The 19,992-nt window shown below is 41.2% G+C and overlaps 1 protein-coding gene across 2 annotated transcripts; it reads left to right on the plus strand.

Annotated features, from left to right (window-relative positions):
* The first annotated feature begins 8,181 nt into the window (after positions 1–8,181).
* ddx23 (DEAD (Asp-Glu-Ala-Asp) box polypeptide 23) lies at positions 8,182–19,753 on the plus strand. 2 transcript variants are annotated; one of them, XM_012865936.3, is made up of 17 exons: positions 8,182–8,334; positions 9,366–9,520; positions 9,652–9,771; positions 10,271–10,364; positions 10,615–10,680; positions 10,762–10,900; positions 10,991–11,124; positions 13,941–14,053; positions 14,138–14,281; positions 14,369–14,594; positions 14,698–14,843; positions 14,950–15,127; positions 17,041–17,283; positions 17,361–17,512; positions 17,597–17,705; positions 18,890–19,064; positions 19,162–19,753. In XM_012865936.3, exons 2-17 carry the CDS (start codon positions 9,369–9,371, stop codon positions 19,383–19,385), a joined length of 2,415 nt encoding a protein of 804 aa, XP_012721390.2. In that variant the 5' UTR covers positions 8,182–8,334; positions 9,366–9,368; the 3' UTR covers positions 19,386–19,753. The 2 variants fall into 2 exon arrangements, with proteins under 2 accessions (XP_012721390.2, XP_012721391.2); XM_012865937.3 differs by having other exon boundaries at positions 9,369–9,520.
* Positions 19,754–19,992: the final 239 nt, after the last annotated feature.

Genomic DNA, 19,992 nt, shown 5'->3' on the forward strand with positions numbered 1-19,992 from the left:
CCTCTTCTAAGCTGATCTCTCCCTCTGAACGTACTCCTACATTTCCTCATTCCACCACTAAGTCTCCTTATCAATACAAAAAAAAAAAAAGATCATTATTCTGTCATTAAGGATATAGAAACAACTGGTAATACTAACTGGCCTAAAACGGGAAAAGTTCAGTCTGATCTGATGTGAGACAGAGAGGAACAAAAAATGCTTTGTCCCTTTTCTTCAGTCTACGCAAACATCTAGATTGACCTTTGTGTATGGTGGCGATGATTACAGCATGATAGAGAAAAGATGACTGAGAAAGTAAGTAGAAACTGACAGGACCAAGTCCTCAAAATAGTGTAAAGTAATGCAAAAACAATAAATAAAAACCTGAGAATTGTGATTTTAAAACTAATCATCAGAATGAGAATTTATTACGAGCCTTCAATAGATTAGATCTCAATCTCAAGCTGCGGAGACAAAGGTTTGTTTTGTTAACCCGCAGACAGGCTTGTTCTGTGTTTGGATGAGAAACCCACTAAGGTTAGTTTTGGACAGCAAAGCGTGTCGGACAACGGCTGGCACAGATAATGAATTAACTAAACATTATGCAAACAGAACAGGTCAGTCTGTTATCTGAGGAGAGGGACAACAACTTCTTTGCTTAAGACAATACGAAGTAATTCGTATCCCATAAAAGTAGCAGTAACATTTTTTTTGTTGACAAAAAGTCAAATTTGACATTTACAATAGGGCTTGACAATCAGTTGAAGCTTGAAACACGGAAACGTGAGTGACACGGACATGTTTGATGTGAACTAACGAATATTGTTCAGGATTGATCTGCGCTGACCTGACGTATGCACCCCCCCCCCCCTCTCTCAGGAGATGCTGGTACTGCTGAGGCTCATGATGACAGACGTGACTGAGAAAAGACTTATGCCGTCTGAAACCTCACCGTGAAACTTGGAGAAATGCTTGCTTTTTTGGCATTCCCCATTGCCACATAAGCCCCTAATCTATCAGACAGGTACACACACACACACACACACACACACGCACACACGCACTTTCCCACAATCCAGCTCCTTAGACCTGCCAAGCACTGCAGCAGCAGCAGCAGCAGCAGAAGGAGCAAAATGGAAGATGATGAGGGGGTGGAGGGCTTGAAAAAGCTTTTGCCGCCTGGCTGCTGATGATGAGCAATCTGCAGACTGACATATGGGTAACATTCCTTCATACTGCGAGCTCTGTCACAGCTGCTCAGACAGTGTTGTAACTCCTGTCTCTGGGCGGGAAACAGGACCGCGTGTCAAAGTCTCAGCTCAGGCGAGGGGAAGAGAAAATGAGCGTCCTCTTTGGGTATCTAATTCTCTCTGGGGCTCAGTCAAGAAGAAATCGACTCTACCCGTGTCTTTCCATGTTTTTTTCATTCAGATTATTCAGCTCGTTGTATTGCTGAGAATTCCAGGTATTATTTGCAAAAGATAAAAAGATATTTTTGTTAAAACGATGATGGCATGTCTTACATTGTTTGCCTTGGATGTACTTTAAAGGACACTAGCTCGCTCTCTGTTCCGCAAAAGTGTTCTTTACATTTTTCCTATTCTGTCATACAACATCCATAAACTCTGGTGTGTTAGGGTTTGGCTTTATGTGATAAACCAACATACACATTTTATATAATAGTGAAGCTGAAACAAACAATTGAATGTTTAGATTATATTTTATGTAAAAAATGCAAAGATTGGAATCCAAAGTCAAAATCTTTGTTTGTACCAACAAACCTTTCAAAATAAAGGTAATTCTGATGTTGATCAAAATTGTGGTGGGGATTTACATTCAGTCTCAGTTATTTTAAATGTTCAAAGCTGGCAGAGACATGCCCCAAAAAGGTTTGCAGTAAGAAAATCGCAACAAAACATTTTTCTGTAAACTACTAATGAGTCAGAAAGGCAAATAAATCCCCACCAAAATTTATGGATTTCTTTGGCAAAAGAAAAAAATATCTAAACCTTTTCATTTTCCTTCAGATTCAGAATTCTGAACTACTTTGTGTTGGTCTATCAGATAAAAACCCAATAGAATAATTGTAGTTGTAACACGACAAAATGTGAGAAAGTTTAATGGGTATGAATACATTTACAAAGCATTTTGTGTTTTCAATGAAGGATATGAGAGCGTGATTAATCTTCCAGCTCCAGAATAAGAAACCAAAAAGCAAATGTTGTTCAAAAAAAGGTCAGCGAAGGTATTTTTTCAAAATACAACCTGTCAAAGTCAAGTCGTGTCACAGTTTATCTCTCGCTTCTTTCGTCAAAAAGGGCCGGACTGAAAAAGGAAAAACAAGGCCAGACTGGCTGCCCCACAACTGCCAGAAAAATGAGGAAAATCAGAGCTGACCCTCTGCGATTTCACAGGACTTATTGAAGCTGAAGTTTTGTTTCATAAAATCCATTCGCCTCTTACAGAATGTTTTATTTATTTTTTTATTTCAAAGTTGCTTTGGATGTGAGAGCATCAGACAGCTGGCAGACTGTTGATAGCCCTTCCACAGCCCTGCAGCCCGAGGACTAACTCACGGTAATACTAACTAAATTATGCTTTATTAGCATCACCCTGCAGTGAAAAAATGTGCCAGAAGTCAATGAGTGTGTGAGTAATATGTGTCACTGGGTCAGTTTGCTGACGCGATCTAATTATCACTTCATGTGTGCATGTGTGAAGACTGTGTTTTGCAGCTAGAGGCACCCATGCGTGAATATGTACAAGTGATTCGGTGTATGATTATTTTTTTTTTGTTTCCAGTATGGCGCGCCCCGTGCATGCTAAGCAGCTTGTTTCATATGCTCTGCAGGTTGTCTTAGTTTTAAGCGCAGCAAGGGGAGCCAGGTTCTTACATGCTAAGAAGACGTCTACTGGGATCATATGGTAGACCCCCTTCACGTGTGCCCCATGTCCTTGCCAGAGTTAAACACATTCCCCTGGTAGGGATCTTCTCCCCCCCCATTCAACCTCTCTGCCAGAAATCCCTATTTTATGGCTCTGCTCACCTTCTACAGAGCTAACCTCCGCCCCTTCCCTCATCTTGCACATGGGCCCTGCTTGGCACACCCTGAGGGCATGTCAGGAGAGAGCGCTCTTCCAGCAGTTTAATTAGGCAACCATGTCTGGCATCCAGCAGTATGGAGGAAGGGGGGGTTCCAATCCTGGGGGCAGCTGAGGTACCTCGGTATTATGGGTCGACTTTAGTTAGGATCTAAGGGATATGCTGGAGATAAAGTGCGTACAGCTGGGGAACAGTTAAGCCCAATCATATCTATGTTAGCCAGTGGTCTGAATCCAGCTGAAGCATGTTTCTGGGGCTTGAACTTTCACTATTCTATGTTATTAAAAAAAAAAGGTTACAGCCACAGCGGTTGACCCTGAAAGAGCGGAATTACTGTATATATCCCTTGGATATTGATTCCTTGCTTACACAAGCCCGTCTTTAATCAATGGTCAGCTGTTAGTGATCGGAGTGATGCAACAGTCGATACAAAGCAACGCCAGATAAAACATGTCAGCCTCCGGCCAAGAGGGAATCACGTACAGACTGTGACACTGGGATAAGCAATCAGGCTGATTTTTGTTGTTGCTTTATTTTAAAATTACGTTTCTCAGTGTAGGATGATGCAAAGGTTTAAACCCAAGATGTTTTTAGCTTCCCAACCCGAAGAAAAAACAACAACATGGGAAGAGACTTGTTGGGAAAAAAAAGAAGAAAAAAAATTAAAAAAAGAAGAAAAAAAGGAAAAAAAGAAAAAAAGGAAAAAAAGGAAAAAAAAAGAAAAAAAAGAAAAAAAGGGAAAAACTGAAAAAAGGAAAAAAAAGAAGAAAAAGAAAAAAAGAAAAAAGAAAAAAAGGGGAAAAAAGAGGAAAAAAGAAAAAAGGAAAAAAAGAAAAAAAAAGAAAAAAGGAAAAATAAATAAAAAAAACAAGACTTTTGTGGCATAAAGACCTATTTAACGCATTAGAATATTACTGAATAATTTTTTTATTTCAAAGACTCGATTCACAAACACGTTATATAGATTAATTAAACACAGATCAGTGCTTTCCAGCCTTTATTTTTGTTACCTATGATGATTTTCCACTGATGAAAAGAAATAATTTAAGACCAGTAATAATAATTTTAACAGAAAAGACTGTGGCGCTTCTTCTCCTGGACAAGAACCGTCAGAGAAATTAGTTTCCACTGCCAATCCCACTGAGAGGAGACCCCAGGGCATACCCAAAACTTGTATTACACATAACTTCAATACACACCACAATGAGCTAGTGTCACTAGATAGATAGCTGTATATAAACACAAAGCATGGCGAGGCGCTTTCTGATTAAACTCCTTTGCTTTTGGAACATTTAGCAAACAAAGTCAAAGGATCTTTCCATTTTTTATGCGCTTTTAATGCTAGTTTTTTCTTCTTCTTCTTACAATTAGGTTTGATCTTTCTCCACTGAAACAGTTCACTTTCAGAAGGGCTCCATAAATCTCCTTTGATCTGAGGGTGGAAGGAAAGGAAGGTCCAGAATATGAATCAGTAATCGAGCCAATCCCGACTCATGCACAGCACCATCTAACATGTCTTTTATCTACAAGCAGTAACTCGCGCACATAGACACACCGAGAAGACGCTGCTTTATATTACAAGAGAAAAAAAAAAAAAAAAGACACATTCTTGTGAAGACAGGCGCTCTTGAATTTTAATATGTTGCTCGGATGGTGTTTGAATGTGCTTCTGAGCAGACCGGGATATTTCATCATCATGGCTGCTGGTCTGCATTACAATATTTTCTAGTTGGCTTTTTTTTTTTTTCAAACACTGAATCCAGGCAGTGTTGGCAGAAATTGTTTTTTTTTTATTTCCCATTTTTATTATGCTTATTAAATGTCACAACTTAGTTATCTTGTCGAGAGGAATTGAGGCTACCCCCCATACCAAACAACAACTCTACATCCCCGTCACCTGTCCCCTCTGCCTGCATTAAAGATAATGTGAACAGGCTCTTTTGGTGTCACAAAACCAGGAAATCTCCATGAGAGGACAAGTCTCTGGAGCTGCAAGAGGTTCCCTCCCACTTCAAGTGTTTCACCAAAATCCCAGTCTCCAAAAAAAATGCACCATCACAGGATTAAATGACACCAGCGGTCATGAAATCCTTTGAGAAACTGGTGTTGAAGCATCTTAACAACATCACAGGCCCCTCTGCCCTGCAGTTAGCTTGCCTGACAAACAGATTGCCAGAGGATGCGGTCAAACTGAGACTACACTTCATACTACACCACCTCAAAGATATACATAAAGATCATATTTGTGGAGTTTAGCACTGCCTCAAACACCACCAACCCAGACATCCTCCACCAGAAGCTGACTCAGTTCAGTGGCTCAGCCTCCATCAGCTTTCTGACTGGGCAGGAACAACAGCTGAGACTGGGGAGCGTCTCCCCACACATAAAAAAACAGCGGCACCACCACACCAGAGGTGTGTTCCAGTTGCAGTCAGAACTGGGGAATTCTGATTTCCACTAAAGTCGGACTTCCACTTGGAAAAGTCGGAGAAACTGCTTAAGGCCAATTGTCTGATCCAACATCAGACTCCTTGCATCAGTGTTACATGTAGCGGCTGCAACTCTGAACCAAACAAATTAAAAGTGGGGTTTTTATGTGGAAAGCACGGCTTTAAATGGCGCTCATAAGACGTACTATGAACAAAACAACAGCTTTCCTGGCAGTCCCATTTTACCCTTTTGTATTTAGTTTGTAATCCAGACTTGTCCCAGTGTGTTAACTGGAAAACTGTTAACACCGTTGGAATGGGAATGGGTGTTACGCGTTCCCAGCTCCTAGTTCCGACTTCCAAAATAAATGGAAAGTAGCGTCTCCCTCCAATCCTCTTCTTTCTGTATGCAAATAACTTCACCTCAGTGGCCCCAGCTGGGAAATTCCAGAAGTTTGTCATTGATCTGATCCTGGATAGTAATGAGTCTGCATGCAGACAGGTGGCGGATCAGCTGGTCCACTGTTGTGTTCAGAACCACCTGGAGCTTTTGCTGCATTCCATTTACCTTCGATTTACCATCAATACATGTAGCCCCTGAATTCAGACACTGTCTCTCCTCACCATCCTCAACAACACTATCTAATGTGGACCACTTCTGGGTCCTGGGAACCACCCCTTCTCTGGACGTTACCTGAGATGGTACTCAAACATACATACTGTTTGGAGGAAGGCACAACCGAGACTGTACTTCCTGCGGCACCTTAAGGAGTTCAACCTTACACAGCAGCTGTTGGTCATCTTCTACACGGCTTTTGTTCAGTCTTTCCTGTGTTCGTCCATCGCCGTGTGGTTTGGCTCAGGCATAAAGTAGGACATGTCCAAACTGTAACGAACAACTGGTTCTTCAGTTCTTCAGAGAGCATCACCAAGGCTGACCTTTCTTCCATCCAGGGTTTATGCAGGTCTAGGATCAGGAAAGGAGGAGTCAAAATCTCTGCAGATGCACCCTGGAAGCAAACAGTTTAGACTTTTACCTTCAGTTTGTTGTTGCGATGACCCGGATAACTGAGAATTTGCACAGGCGTGTTTTTTGCTTTTGGGTTGGTATGCACATTTCGGACCAAAGCACGTTCATCTCTGGGACGTATGACCCGTCTCCTTCCTGAGCGGTATGATGACCTGACAGCCCCATGGTGTTTATACTTGCAGAAAGTTCTTTGAACAGATGAATTTAGCACCTTCGGGGATTTAGAAATGGAACTGAAGGATGTACCAGACTTGTGCAAGTCCACAATTCTCTTCCTGATGTCTTGGCTCATTTCTTTTGACTTTCCCATTTTGTTACATAAAAGATGAAAAGTGTTTTAGGTGTGCCTTTAAAACATCCACAGGTGTGTCTCACATTAATGCAGAAATTGTCATTAAACCTATAAGAAGCTTCCAACAACATGACATCATCGTTTCGGTGCTCCCAAATTGTTTAAAGGCATAGTGATCACAGATCTTAGCGTATATAAACTTCTGAATATGAAGAACGTAATAAATTATTGTCAAAAACAATCCTTTTCTGATCATTCTGGCATTTGGGAAATAGAAATACTTTTGGCATTTTTAACAGACCTAAAATAGGAAAAGATTATTCAGATTTCATGTCTGACAGCGAGTGAAAAAAGCTTATGTGTCTTTTTTTTAATATAGTGTATGTAAACTTCTGGCTTCAACTATATATACACCGGGTTATATTTAAACTCTAAATGCTTTGAATGCAGGAAACTGATGTCAATCTCAGCAAATAAAGCCGATTCTGAGGTAAGAAATCCATATATGGGTCTACGCCGTAGATCAATCTGGCATTTCTGATGCGCCAATTTCAACCTATTGTCGCCATCTGGCGCTTAAACTGGCGCACCCCGTTTAACGTGTGTTTATTTATTTTTATTATAGAAGCTTTATAACATAAACTCAGTTTTACATTACCAAAAATAAGCAGAACAAAAATTAATACAATAACAACAACAATAAAGAAGGAGACTCAGATTTACATTTCCAAGAACTGTTTTTTTTTTTTTTTTTACGAACTTGAATTTACCTCGGAAATCAGCGAATGACGTACACATGGTTGTCCCAGGAGCGCCCCATCAAAAAGCGTTATTATTATTATTATTATTATTATTATTATTATTATTATTATTATTATTATTATTATTATTAATAATAATAATAATAATAATAATAATAATAATAATAATAATAATAATAATAATAATAATAATAATAATAATAATAATAATTGTTGTTGTTTTTACTTAATGTAAAAAATTACGTCTAAAGAACAGATTCTTAAAGAGTTTCACATCAACCTTTAAATATAATTTTGTGTCAATTCTTACTTACAAAACACCAGCGCATCGTAGTATTTGTACTTTTTCATGTAGATTTGAAGATATAGTTCAGTTTTTCCTCTTGTTAGTCTCTTCGGGCATCACGAAGCTGCAAAATCCGACTTTCAAGCGCATCTTAACGCGCCACAGTTTTTTTTAAGAAGGCATTTAGGCGTCCTGTGCTTAAACAACTGGGGTCCTCGCAGAGCTTTTGCTTCGTGGTGGGCGATGTAGTTTTCACAGGGTATTTTTCGACTCGTAACACAACATTTGGGACTTCACATCCCACAAACCTTTGCTCGTTATGCTCGTGTTGAGCATTATGGCGTCTGCCTGAATCGTTCACAAGTCGCTACAGTTTTGTTGACAAGCTGAAAAACGACAGTCTGAAGATAGCAAGAAAAAACCTTTCCGGCTGGTTTTAGCACTCTGCTCACAGGTAGGGGTAACGCATTATCAGTTTTGTTCAGTTACGTGGTTTATGTGGAAGAATAAACGGGATTTTCGTTTAGCCTTTAGCTAGCTAACCTCTGATGGTTAGCTTTCTTTCTGCAGAAGCAAAACTACCAAATTCTTACCATGACGATTTTCCTTTTGTTTAGATTTAGAAAATAACTTCATAATGCAGCTAATTCTATACCAATTTATTTTACTTTTTGCACAAAAAATGTCTGAATACAAAACGAGGTTTAAAACATTTACTACCTGTATCCTACAGGAGACGTAATTCTAGGAAATATATTTTTTGTTGTCAGTTTTATTTCCTGGTATGCTGTACTGGATGTATTTTATACATTTCTTTTTGTAAATTACTCTTTATCTATATGTTTAAGTAAGGATTTTGTTTTAAATTGTTACACGGTCAGTTGCCAGAAGGGTTGCAGACTTTTTGTTTAATCTTTGGAGATTACAATTTAAATAGTGGTCAAGAATTGAAGGAGAAATCCTGAAATGTAAAACTTTAAATGTTTGGATTTCTGAAATAGAAAAAAAAAACCCGCAAAAAAACAAAACAAAAACTAAGAAGGAACCCTGAGACCCTTTGATGATTTCAGAGCCCTACTGCATATTGAATGTTTACAGGTCTGCTTCCCCGGTACAGGAGAGAGAGCCCATAACTCCTTTTTTAGCCTCATTACACTGGTTGCCTGCTCAGAGTTTTTTCTGTGTTTGCTCCAAGGCTTTGGAACTTGCTGCCATTACACATCAGACCTTTTCTCATTAGCTTTTGACGCAGCATGACAGGGCTCACTTTATTCATTTTATTCAAGTTACTTATAAAATCTCGTTTTATTTTGTGTTTTACTCTAGTGAGTTATAGCATCCTTAATGTGTTTTTATGCATGCTATAGATATCTGTTCAGGACTTTGGTTAGCTGTGCTGTTTTTAATGTGTTTATGAATAAAGTCGTCTTGGCTTAAAAAAAAAAAAAAAAAGCTTTGGTCATACTTGTAAATTTTTTATATTAGCAGATGGCAGCTGACACAGACAAGAAGGATGCCGACTCATCAGGGAACAAAGACCGGGAGAGGAAGCGCAGCCGTTCACGAGATCGGGAACGCAGAGCATCACCACGCAAACGGCATCGTTCCCGTGAACGGAACCGCTCCAAATCTCCAGAAAGGTGGCTTAAAGTGAAGCACACAAACTTAACTCTGTGGGATTATTGGGTAAAACCTCTCTGCGCCATGGTTTCTGTCTGTCTGTCCAAACTTTAAATTTGTGTTTCCTTCTAATTTATGTGACTGCAAAAAGGGATCGCCGCATGAAAGATAAGGACCGAGACAAGGACCGGGACAGAGACAAAGACAGAGAGAGGAGCCGTAAGGAAAGAGACAGCCATCGGCGTGACAAAGATCGCAGCAAGAGATCAAGGTACTAAAAACTCCAAACACTAATGTGAGACATCACGATGCTACTCAGCTTTAAAAATCTGACCACTAAACTGTAAGGATACCAGAATGTTGGCTCAGCATGTGGCACAGTAAGAGCAAGTGACGATTCATCAGATTCCATATATATGTACTACATCTTTATTTTTCTTCTAATAAATTAGAAACTAACTGCATAGGAGTTGTTGTTGTGTAGCTGAGGTGTTTACGGACCGTAAAATGTGAGTTTTTAGTTTGTACGCACTGAGTGAACAAGAAAACAAGTGACATGTTTCATTGTTAGACCTGCTGATCACTGGTCAGTACTTACCAAGTGAAATTTGGCCAATTTTGATCACCAGCCAATTAACTGGTGCGTCACTTGATTAAAAACAAAAATCGACTCCCCAGATGTATAGAATGTGATGAACATATGATAAAAGCTAGTTTTCTGTTGTCCATTTACAATATGTTGAACTTTATTTTGTCTCCTTCTCTTTTAGAAGCCTGTCACCAAAGTCTAGGGAAAACAAGCTAAAGAGGGAAAAGGACATAAAAACAGAGGAAGAAGAAGATGACAAAAAGAAGAAAGAGAAGGTACGATTTGGGCTCATATTTTCATTTAATTTAATTGTCCTGTAGATCTCACCTTCTTCTAATCTTTTATCATTGTAATGGATCACAAATCATATCTCTGTGTTTGCAAAACTATGGAAAAACATCTTTTAAAAAACATTTTTCATAACATTTTGATGTAGGAACATTGTTACCAACTGATCATATATTCCCTTAGTGCTCTTTTATTTTTTTTTAAGTTGCATGATATGCATGGTGTTGTGTGTTTCAGGCCCAGCCACTCTCTTTGGAGGAGCTTCTGGCCAAGAAAAAGGCAGAGGAGGAAGCAGAGGCAAAAGTGAGCAGTCATCTTACGTATTTACTTTCTTTTGAAAGACTCAGTTTTTAATCGTTTTTATTGTACCTTTTTTGTTTTTAGCCAAAGTTTCTGTCCCGAGCAGAGCGGGAGGCTGAGGCTATAAAGCGCCGAGAGCAGCAGGTGGAGGAAAGGAAGAGGCTGATGGAAGAGGAAAGAAAGAAGAGGAGGATGTTTCAGGACCTTGGCAGGAAAATGATGGGTGTGTGTTCATGCATTAGCTTGAACATATTATGCTCCTGTGCTAAAATGTACAGACGGGTATGTGACGCTTGTGATTTGTTTCCTGCAGAGGACCCCCAAGAAAGGGAGAGACGGGAGCGCAGAGAGCGAATGGACCGTGAGAACAACGGGAATGACGAAGATGATGGCCGGCAAAAGCTCAGGGAGGAGAAAGACAAAAGCAAAGAGCTCCATGCCATCAAGGTTAGTTTCAGGAGACCTAAAGACGAGAGAGCTCATATATCAGCCTAAAAAGTCCTGCCTCTGAGTCTTGGCTAAAGAGGGATTCAGATCGCTGCTGAGAGCGACTCTGAGTACGGAAATGACAGAAATGTTTATCTTCGTGAGGAGGTTACCCGTTGCTAGGTGTGACGCTGTCTTTTAAGAGCTGTGATTGGCTGATAGTAAAAGAAAAAAACAACCCAAATGGGTTCCTAACGATTGTTGGGATGAGCGGCTGCAGGGAGGCAAAGAGTCCCTGTTACTGCAGCGCTGCGGTTGAAGTGCAACAATAGGGTGTTTTCACTGACGTCACTGGCCAACTTCCGGTCCGCCATATTGGGTGGCACACTTCCTTATCTCTAGTTGTCTTACACGTATTATCGTATCGCGAATGGATAAGTACGCCAGCACGCTAGAGCGACCAGATAAGGACGTATATCTGAGGAAATGTTCCGTGATCGACCATATGGACCCGTTTGCCCTCCACGGTGCCTTGTTTAGCCGTAATCCAGATGATTGGCCAAATGTAGAGCACGGCGACATAGTGCATTACCTGGTGTTCAGTGAAAACCCTCTGCACACTCTTGGGGAAATGAGAGCTTACAAGGATCTAGAGGCTCACAACCAGTTCATATCTGGTTATGTACATCAAGGAAATCGCCATCATACGTGGACGGGTGAGTTTTAATAAGATGGTAAAAATGTAAACAATCCGACGCAAATGTGTTGCACCGCCCGCCGGCGGCGGGCGGTGCGCGAAGGCGCTTGGCTGCAAGGCCGATCGACGCCGCTCGCGGCTTTAATTATTTAAGCAGAACAACGACCAGTGCAAAATTAAGTTGTATTTACCGTATTGGCGCCGGTAGGAGCTGCAGATCATAAAGCCAGCAAACAGTGGGAACACAGCAACTCGTTCAAAGGTAAGCTGCGCTCGGACGGGTTAGCACATGCTAGTTTAGTAGCTGCTAACCGCCAGTGCTAACAACCACTCGCGCATGTAATGTACTTTTAACTTGCTGCTATGTGTTTCAAAGGTTTAGAACACACTCTCATTGACATCGGGATACTGTGGAAAGTTATGTTCGGTCTTACAGCCGCGATCCAAGCGAGCCGACGACTCTTTGTTATCACTAACAGTTGTTCTCCGTGGTTGCGCCTCCAGGCAGGAAAGCGGTGGAAAATTAATCTGTTTCTATGTTTTTCCCATGGCGATCATGTGTTGCGCTGTTACAGCCCACAATACAGCAACGGTTTACCATGGTTGAAATCAAGTTAAGGTGAAATTAATCAAATTAAAACACGGCTGAGAGAGGGAGTATAGTACACGGTAGTAATAGGCAGTAGAGGCGGCGGAGGCAGTCAACACGACAGCCGCGGAAAGTAATAAGTCATAACGCCCAAGCCCTATTATTAATATATTCTTCTTATATGTTTTAAATACTTAACAGTTAATTACCTGTGACAAAGTGAGCACCGCAGACTCTGGCGTATTCCAGCTTAACACCGTCCAAATCGGACCTGGATATCCGTGTCAGCCATAGGTGACGGCGTTGTTCAGACAGCTGTTTTTTTTTTTTCACACTGATTCACTATTACGGCTGGTAGGCGATAGAAAGAGCGTTGATCTCCACCTCCACGGGCCGTGCAACCAACCATTAAACACGTTTTCCCCATTGTTCACTTCCAATACTGCCTAAGGCGTCATACAATGCAGGTCAACGGTGCGAAACGACTGCCACCCAATATGGCGGACGCGCTGAGTAGTCACCTGAGCGTGACGTCAGCTGAAAACCCCCTATTGTGAACGAGCCAGTTTATATCAGTTAGATACTAATGAGTATCTGTGAATAGTCCTATTCTATTAGTATCAATTGTATCGAGATTTAGATTAGTTTGACATCCCTTACAGTTAATGACTTATTTATAACTAAAATGTGATTCTGGCAGCATTTAGATTAAAATTTAATCCTCCAACATTGAGAAAAACCCACATCCAAAGTAAAACAACACATTTTTTTGGCCTAATAATATCTGTATCGGGGTTACGACTGCTTGACTCATTGTTTTGGTTGTCAGACACAGTGTTGCGTCTTCGTCTCTCAGCCTTGGATTGTTTGTCTCCTTGAAGCCAAATTTCTGATTGTTTAATAATCCTGGAGCAACATGTTTCCCACAGAGTTGCTCTCACTGGTTCAATAAGACTTTTTAAGCCTATCCTGTTTAGTGAGACGATGTAAAAGCTTTTTCCCCGCTGCCATCAGCCTGTTGAACTGCTGAAGCTAAAACTGGACTCTGTATCACATGTGTCCTGCATTACATCTCAATTGCTGTACTGTGAAATCACTGCTGCACTTTATCCTGGAACTATCCTGCAAAGTTACTTTATTTATCCTGCAAAGTTACTTTATTTATCCTGCAAAGTTACTTTATTATCCTGCAAAGTTACTTTATTCTGAAATCCACTGCAATTCACTGACATTCTCAAGCTGTATGCAAACGAAATTTCGTTCTGTACGCACTCTGTGCCTACAAAACGACAAAGTTTGTCTAAGTCTAGTATCGAAATAAAATGGCATTTTTTTGAATTTCTGCTGTGGAAAATGAGGGAGCTTTGTGATTTAGTTATGTTTCCCCACTTTAAACATGTTAAGGATTTCTGGGTCTAGAACATGTTTATTTACTCGTTAAGCTCTCACATTTTCAACTAAAAATGGATTATATTTCCAGTCTGTCACCAAACGTATGATAGACGGCACGCATGACGGTGTTTTAACACAGCTAAATTGACTTAATTACAGGAACGATATCTGGGTGGAATCAAAAAACGGCGGAGAACTCGTCACCTGAACGACAGGAAGTTTGTATTCGAGTGGGATGCGTCTGAAGACACCTCAGTCGACTACAACCCGATGTGAGTGGATTATGAAGTTATTTCAAACGGGTCTTTGCCTCCCCCCCCAAAGTTTAACTACTAGATTTAAATGTCTCCCTGCAGCTACAAGGAGAAGCATCAGGTGCAGCTTTACGGACGAGGCTTCATCGCTGGTATCGATTTGAAGCAGCAGAAAAGGGAGCAGTCCCGCTTCTATGGTGACCTGATGGAGAAGAGACGTACGCTGGAAGAGAAGGAGCAGGAAGAGTAAGGATAACGCTGTGAACTGATATAAGCTCTCTGGGCTCAACGGAAGAGCTTTTTATGGGAATCTGACATCGTTTTTCCCCACAGGACGAGGTTGAAGAAGGTGCGTAAGAAGGAAGCTAAGCAGCGCTGGGACGACAGGCACTGGTCCCAGAAGAAGCTGGATGAGATGACGGACAGAGACTGGCGAATCTTCAGGGAGGACTACAGCATCACCACCAAGGGAGGAAAGATCCCCAACCCCATCAGGAACTGGAAGGAGTACTCTCTGCCTGCACACATCCTGGAAGTCATCGACAAGTGTGGCTATAAGGTTTGCTCAAGTGCCCGTCCTGAGCCTGCTTGGAGATGTACAGTTAATTTCTAGAACCCTGCCTCATGTTGTCTTTTTATGCTTTTCTGATTCAAACTTTTAGGACCCAACACCCATTCAGAGGCAAGCCATTCCCATTGGCCTACAGAACCGTGACATCATCGGCGTGGCTGAGACGGGTAGCGGTAAAACGGCGGCTTTCCTCATTCCACTGCTGGTCTGGATTACCACTCTGCCGAAAATCGAGAGGTAGGGGCTGATGAACCTTCTCCCCAGTTTTCAGTAAACCATGTAATCCGTCTCTCACGGCGTTGAGTCATCGCTGCCCGTCTCAGCCGTCTGCTCTGCGTTGCAGGATTGAAGACTCCGACCAGGGTCCTTATGCCGTGATTCTGGCACCGACTCGTGAGTTGGCTCAGCAGATCGAGGAAGAGACCATCAAGTTTGGCAAACCCCTGGGCATCCGAACAGTGGCGGTGATCGGAGGTATCTCCAGGGAGGACCAAGGCTTCAAACTCAGGATGGGCTGTGAGGTGAAACATTCAGGCTTTAATACTAAGCACCAAAAATATTAAAACTAAATCTATGATTAAAGTCAGGCCTGGGTGAAATAAATTGGGTTTAGACCAGAAGTCAGCGTGATTCCCATTTATGTGCACTCCTGATAGGGATGTTTGGAAAAAAAAAAATTTTTGTATGGCAGAAACATATTCTCACTCTGGAAACTCAAAAATATAACTTTAAATACATTTATCCAGTGGAGCAGAAAATAACCAGCGCCATAACAATCAGTGGCACCTCTAACAACTCCGATACAATAAACGTAACTTGAGCATTTTTAGAAAATTCTCTTTACCAGTCAGCACTTTGACCACAATGGGAAAGACAGGCAAACGTCATTTAAGTAAGGGAGTTGTCTCTTCATAATTTAAGAAACGCCCCCTATGAAACGGCTAGATGCTGACCCGTTGGGTCATTTTAGAATAATGATTCAGAACGTTTGGCTGAATTAACACAATATTGTCCGACAGTAGGACTCGGCGATACGGACCAGAAATAACATCACGATATTTATCTCGATATGTTTTTCTTTTCATCAAGTAATTAAAAAAGGCATCTCTGAATCAAAGCTTTATCCCAAATGTCTCACAGGCAAAACATTTTTTAAGAAACAGCTGTAGATAAATATGAGAAACAGCTGAAAAATAACCTGCTGGGATACATAAAAGTAAAATTCTAATGCAACATAAACCATCTCAGTATAAATTATATTTATTTTTTTAAAAATCACTACGTTTTTAAAATCTCTATATTGCCCAGCTCTGTCCGACAGACAAAATCAACCGTTCTTACATTGTCGGTTCATTTCTCAGAGCTAATTAATGTAGAACAACCGTGGGTTGAGCTGAAGAGACACATTTATTTTTTTTTATTAATTTTTTTAGAGTGGACTCAGGAGGACAGGTGTGTTGGATCTTTTTCTTTCACTGAAAAAAGAAGCTTGAAAGAAAGATGAAATAGTTTTCTTTGTTATCGTTTGACTGCTGTAAACCATTGAGAAAATGGAAAACTTAAATAATAGAATGTGGTGATATTCTATGTTGATATCCAATTAAAATGTCTTCCAGTAACAAATCAGTTTTCCTGCCTTGTACAAACCGTTTTTTTTTAATAGTTGTAAATAGGGCTGAACAATTAATCGCATTTTCAATATAATCGTGATTTAAAATAACGCAATTTCCAAATCGCAGAGTCTGCAATTTTTGGCTATGTAACAATCAGGGAATTAGACACGTCCATTAGGTGTTGGTAAAATGTTTAAAGTGGGTTTGTCTCCACATGGAAGGGAAGACAGTTGCAGCAGTAAGATAATCTAATTTTATTACTTGTTTTAGAGTACGTATAATCATACATAGCATTAAGTACAGGTCAATCAGTTTAATACATAGACTTGCTTGTTGGTTGCACTTTATGTTGAACTAGGATTGATGTCCAATTAAATTAAAAGCTGTTCTCTTGAATAATATTCTGATCAATAGAAACATTAAAAGTTCATATTTAAAATAGTCCTTGTTTACAAACATCTTTATTTAGAGGCCATTTTTGTTGCTTGTGGTTAATGTGGAGAGTAGTCAAAATTGCAATTTTGATTGAAATATATTGTAGGCAGAATGCAATCATTACTGCTCTGAGTTTAGATGCTGCGGGTCTTTTAGCAACTAATCTGCACATGGCGAGGAAACAAATGTGATTTGTTGTTTGTATATATTTTGAAACGCATGATAAATTAAACTGGGAAAAAAATCGTATTAAATCACAATATTAAGAAAAAAAATCGCAATTAGATTATTTTACAAAATCGTTCAGCCCTAGTTGTAAACAACATTTGTTCAAAGCTGCTTATTGTACCGTCAGGTTCACGTACTTTTCTCTCCTCCTCCAACAGATCGTCATCGCCACGCCCGGCCGTCTGATAGACGTGCTGGAGAACCGCTACCTGGTCCTCGGCCGCTGCACCTACGTGGTCCTGGACGAGGCAGATCGCATGATCGACATGGGCTTCGAGCCCGACGTCCAAAAGATCCTGGAGTACATCCCGGTGACCAATCAGAAGCCAGACACGGAGGAGGCCGAGGACCCCGAGAAAATGCTGATGAACTTTGAGTCGGGGAAACATAAATACAGACAAGTACGTGAATCTCTCTGATCCACACCTGGCCGTTCTCTGTGGGCGTGTTCTTTTAACTCCCTGTTTGACTCTGGCAGACGGTCATGTTCACCGCCACCATGCCCGCGGCTGTGGAGAGGCTGGCGAGGAGCTACCTGAGGCGTCCCGCTGTGGTGTACATCGGCTCTGCAGGGAAGCCCCACGAGAGAGTGGAGCAGAAAGTCATGCTCATGTCAGAGGGAGAGAAGAGGTGAGAAAGTGAAAGACGCCCCGCCGGAGCTCTCTGTCGCCTCAGTATGCTGACGTTCCCTTTTTAACGCCATGTGCTGTGCAGGAAAAAGCTGTTGGAGGTGTTGTCGCACGGCTTCGAGCCTCCCATCATCATCTTCGTCAACCAGAAGAAGGGTTGCGATGTTCTGGCGAAGTCCCTGGAGAAGATGGGGGTGAGTTACTGTAAAACAGCCGAGGTTCCTACGGATACCCAAAGTATGGATGAAAAACACAGAGAGCCGGGAATTAAATCTATTTTCACGCTTATCCATCCATCATCCTGTCACTGTAATAGTTTATAAATCCACCTGTGTTCGTCCATACGTCCATTTATGCGTCTGCACATCCGTCCGTTTGTCTGTTTTTATTCATAAATCCTTCCTCCGTTTATTCATCCGTTCATCCCTGACCACCATCTTTTCTTCTAATTCTGCCCAATTTTTCTGACCATCTCCTGACAAACGGTGGTTTTTGCTGATTCCTAACATAAAGTCTGACCAGATGTAGAAAGATCTGTAGGACATTTAAAAATGGGAAGAAAGGACTAGAAATTAAGAGTCTGTAATGCCGGGCATGCACTGTACAATGTTTTCAATGGTTGTACTCAGATACAGCTCAAACTGCACGACGAAACCGCAGGGTATAAAAGTTCACTGCTCACAGTATCTGTTCTTACTGTGCGGCCCGACCTGACTGCTCACACTGTAATTTAAAAAAAAACACACGTCGGACTCAGCATCATAGAGAGATAGCGCTACTCTGACTTGTCTACCCGGAAGCCAAATGTAAACGGTAGAAGAAGAAAAAAGCAGAAGTGTCGATGCTCACTTTTAAATATGAGGCTCGCTAGAATAAAACGCTCTGCCTTGGCAATTCTACGAGTTTCTCCTCCAGAGTTTGACTCCATGTCACACGTACCTCCACCATGCTTCTCTCCACTCCTAGTTTTCGTCTGAGAAGAAGAAGAATTCTCTTGTTTGCACAAGTGCAGTGCGCGAGGTTGGGGAAAATCAGCTCGTAGCTCCGCTTCAACAGCAGGACGCGCTCATGAGGGCCGACCTAATTTCAAACATGTTTAATTTTCATCCGACCGTCCCATTCCTGATCAGGAGGTGGTCATAAGAGGCTAATCGCCGCTCATTACCCCCTGTATACGACGCATGATGCGCAATGCTGCTGAAACTCGGCCCGATCCTCGTACGACTGAAGAATCGGCTCAAAAAAGGCAAAAAAATAAATAAATAAATCGTACAGCGTATGCCCGGCTTAATGTGAACAATAAAATGTCGGGAACCCTCACTAGAAAATATAAGCAGTGTAATATAACACATGACGGCTCATCTGTTGTTCTCTTCAGTACAATGCGTGCACGCTGCACGGCGGCAAAGGCCAGGAGCAGAGAGAGTTTGCCCTCTCCAACCTCAAGGCTGGAGCCAAAGACATCCTGGTGGCCACAGACGTCGCTGGTCGAGGTATCGATATCCATGACGTCTCCATGGTCGTCAACTACGACATGGCAAAGAACATCGAAGGTGAGAGGCCTCTTTGTTTTCTAAAGGAAACATTTTTTTTTTTTTACATTTAAAAGCAACAGAAAAAGTAACAGAGTCTTCCTTGTTTCTCCCAAAGACTACATCCATCGTATTGGTCGTACTGGTCGTGCCGGTAAGAGCGGTGTGGCCATGACGTTCCTCACCAAAGAGGACTCTGCGGTGTTTTATGACCTGAAGCAGGCCATCCTGGAGAGCCCCGTCTCCACCTGCCCGCCAGAGCTCTCAAACCACCCAGACGCTCAACACAAACCTGGAACAATCCTGACTAAGAAGAGGCGCGAGGAGACCATCTTCGCCTGATTTTACTAGTTTTGATTTTTATTTCCTTAACGCAGGACGCTGCAAGTTTCTGTCATGTATATCCAGTTTCCTGTATTCAGCTCATCTGTAAAGGAAAAAGATTACTTTGTACTTGATCTGTTTTGAATCTCCAAAACATCAATGACGTGGACCCAGGAGCACTGTATAAATAGAAGTAGTGATTAATAACAGACAGTGGTGAGAAATTTTGAGTATTAGGTGCCGTTTTTAGAAAATATTTGTCACCATAGTCTGGATTCTTGTAAGACCAATAACAGATTAAAACGTCAGCTTATGTTTTGGGCGCGTCCCCTCAGTTCAATACTGTAAGCTGATTTAAATATAAACATTTTTATGATGTCACAGCAGATTTGAGTGGTGTTTGTCTCTCAGGAGTCTAATTTTTTACATATTCTCACTTGAATGTAGTGAAGAGTTACAGTTCATAAAAGGTTAAATGTCCATAATATCTGAAAAACAAACACATACAATCCAAACACCGCAAACATAACATAATTGAAAAATATAACCCAAAAAGAATATAAATATTCCTACGCAGCACCTGGAGAGACTACATTCAGCTTTTATGCATTCCTAGAGACTCTAA

This window comes from Fundulus heteroclitus, chromosome 1, assembly GCF_011125445.2.
Source record: "Fundulus heteroclitus isolate FHET01 chromosome 1, MU-UCD_Fhet_4.1, whole genome shotgun sequence".
NCBI lineage: Eukaryota > Metazoa > Chordata > Actinopteri > Cyprinodontiformes > Fundulidae > Fundulus > Fundulus heteroclitus.

Excerpts from the sequence above, each read along its gene's own strand:
- ddx23 (XM_012865936.3), top strand. The coding sequence starts at position 9,369 with ATGGCAGCTGACACAGACAAGAAGGATGCCGACTCATCAGGGAACAAA. Across the intron at positions 10,365-10,614 it reads ACAAAAAGAAGAAAGAGAAG|GCCCAGCCACTCTCTTTGGA; the intron begins GTACGATTTGGG and ends TGTGTGTTTCAG. Across the intron at positions 17,706-18,889 it reads AGTCCCTGGAGAAGATGGGG|TACAATGCGTGCACGCTGCA; the intron begins GTGAGTTACTGT and ends TGTTCTCTTCAG.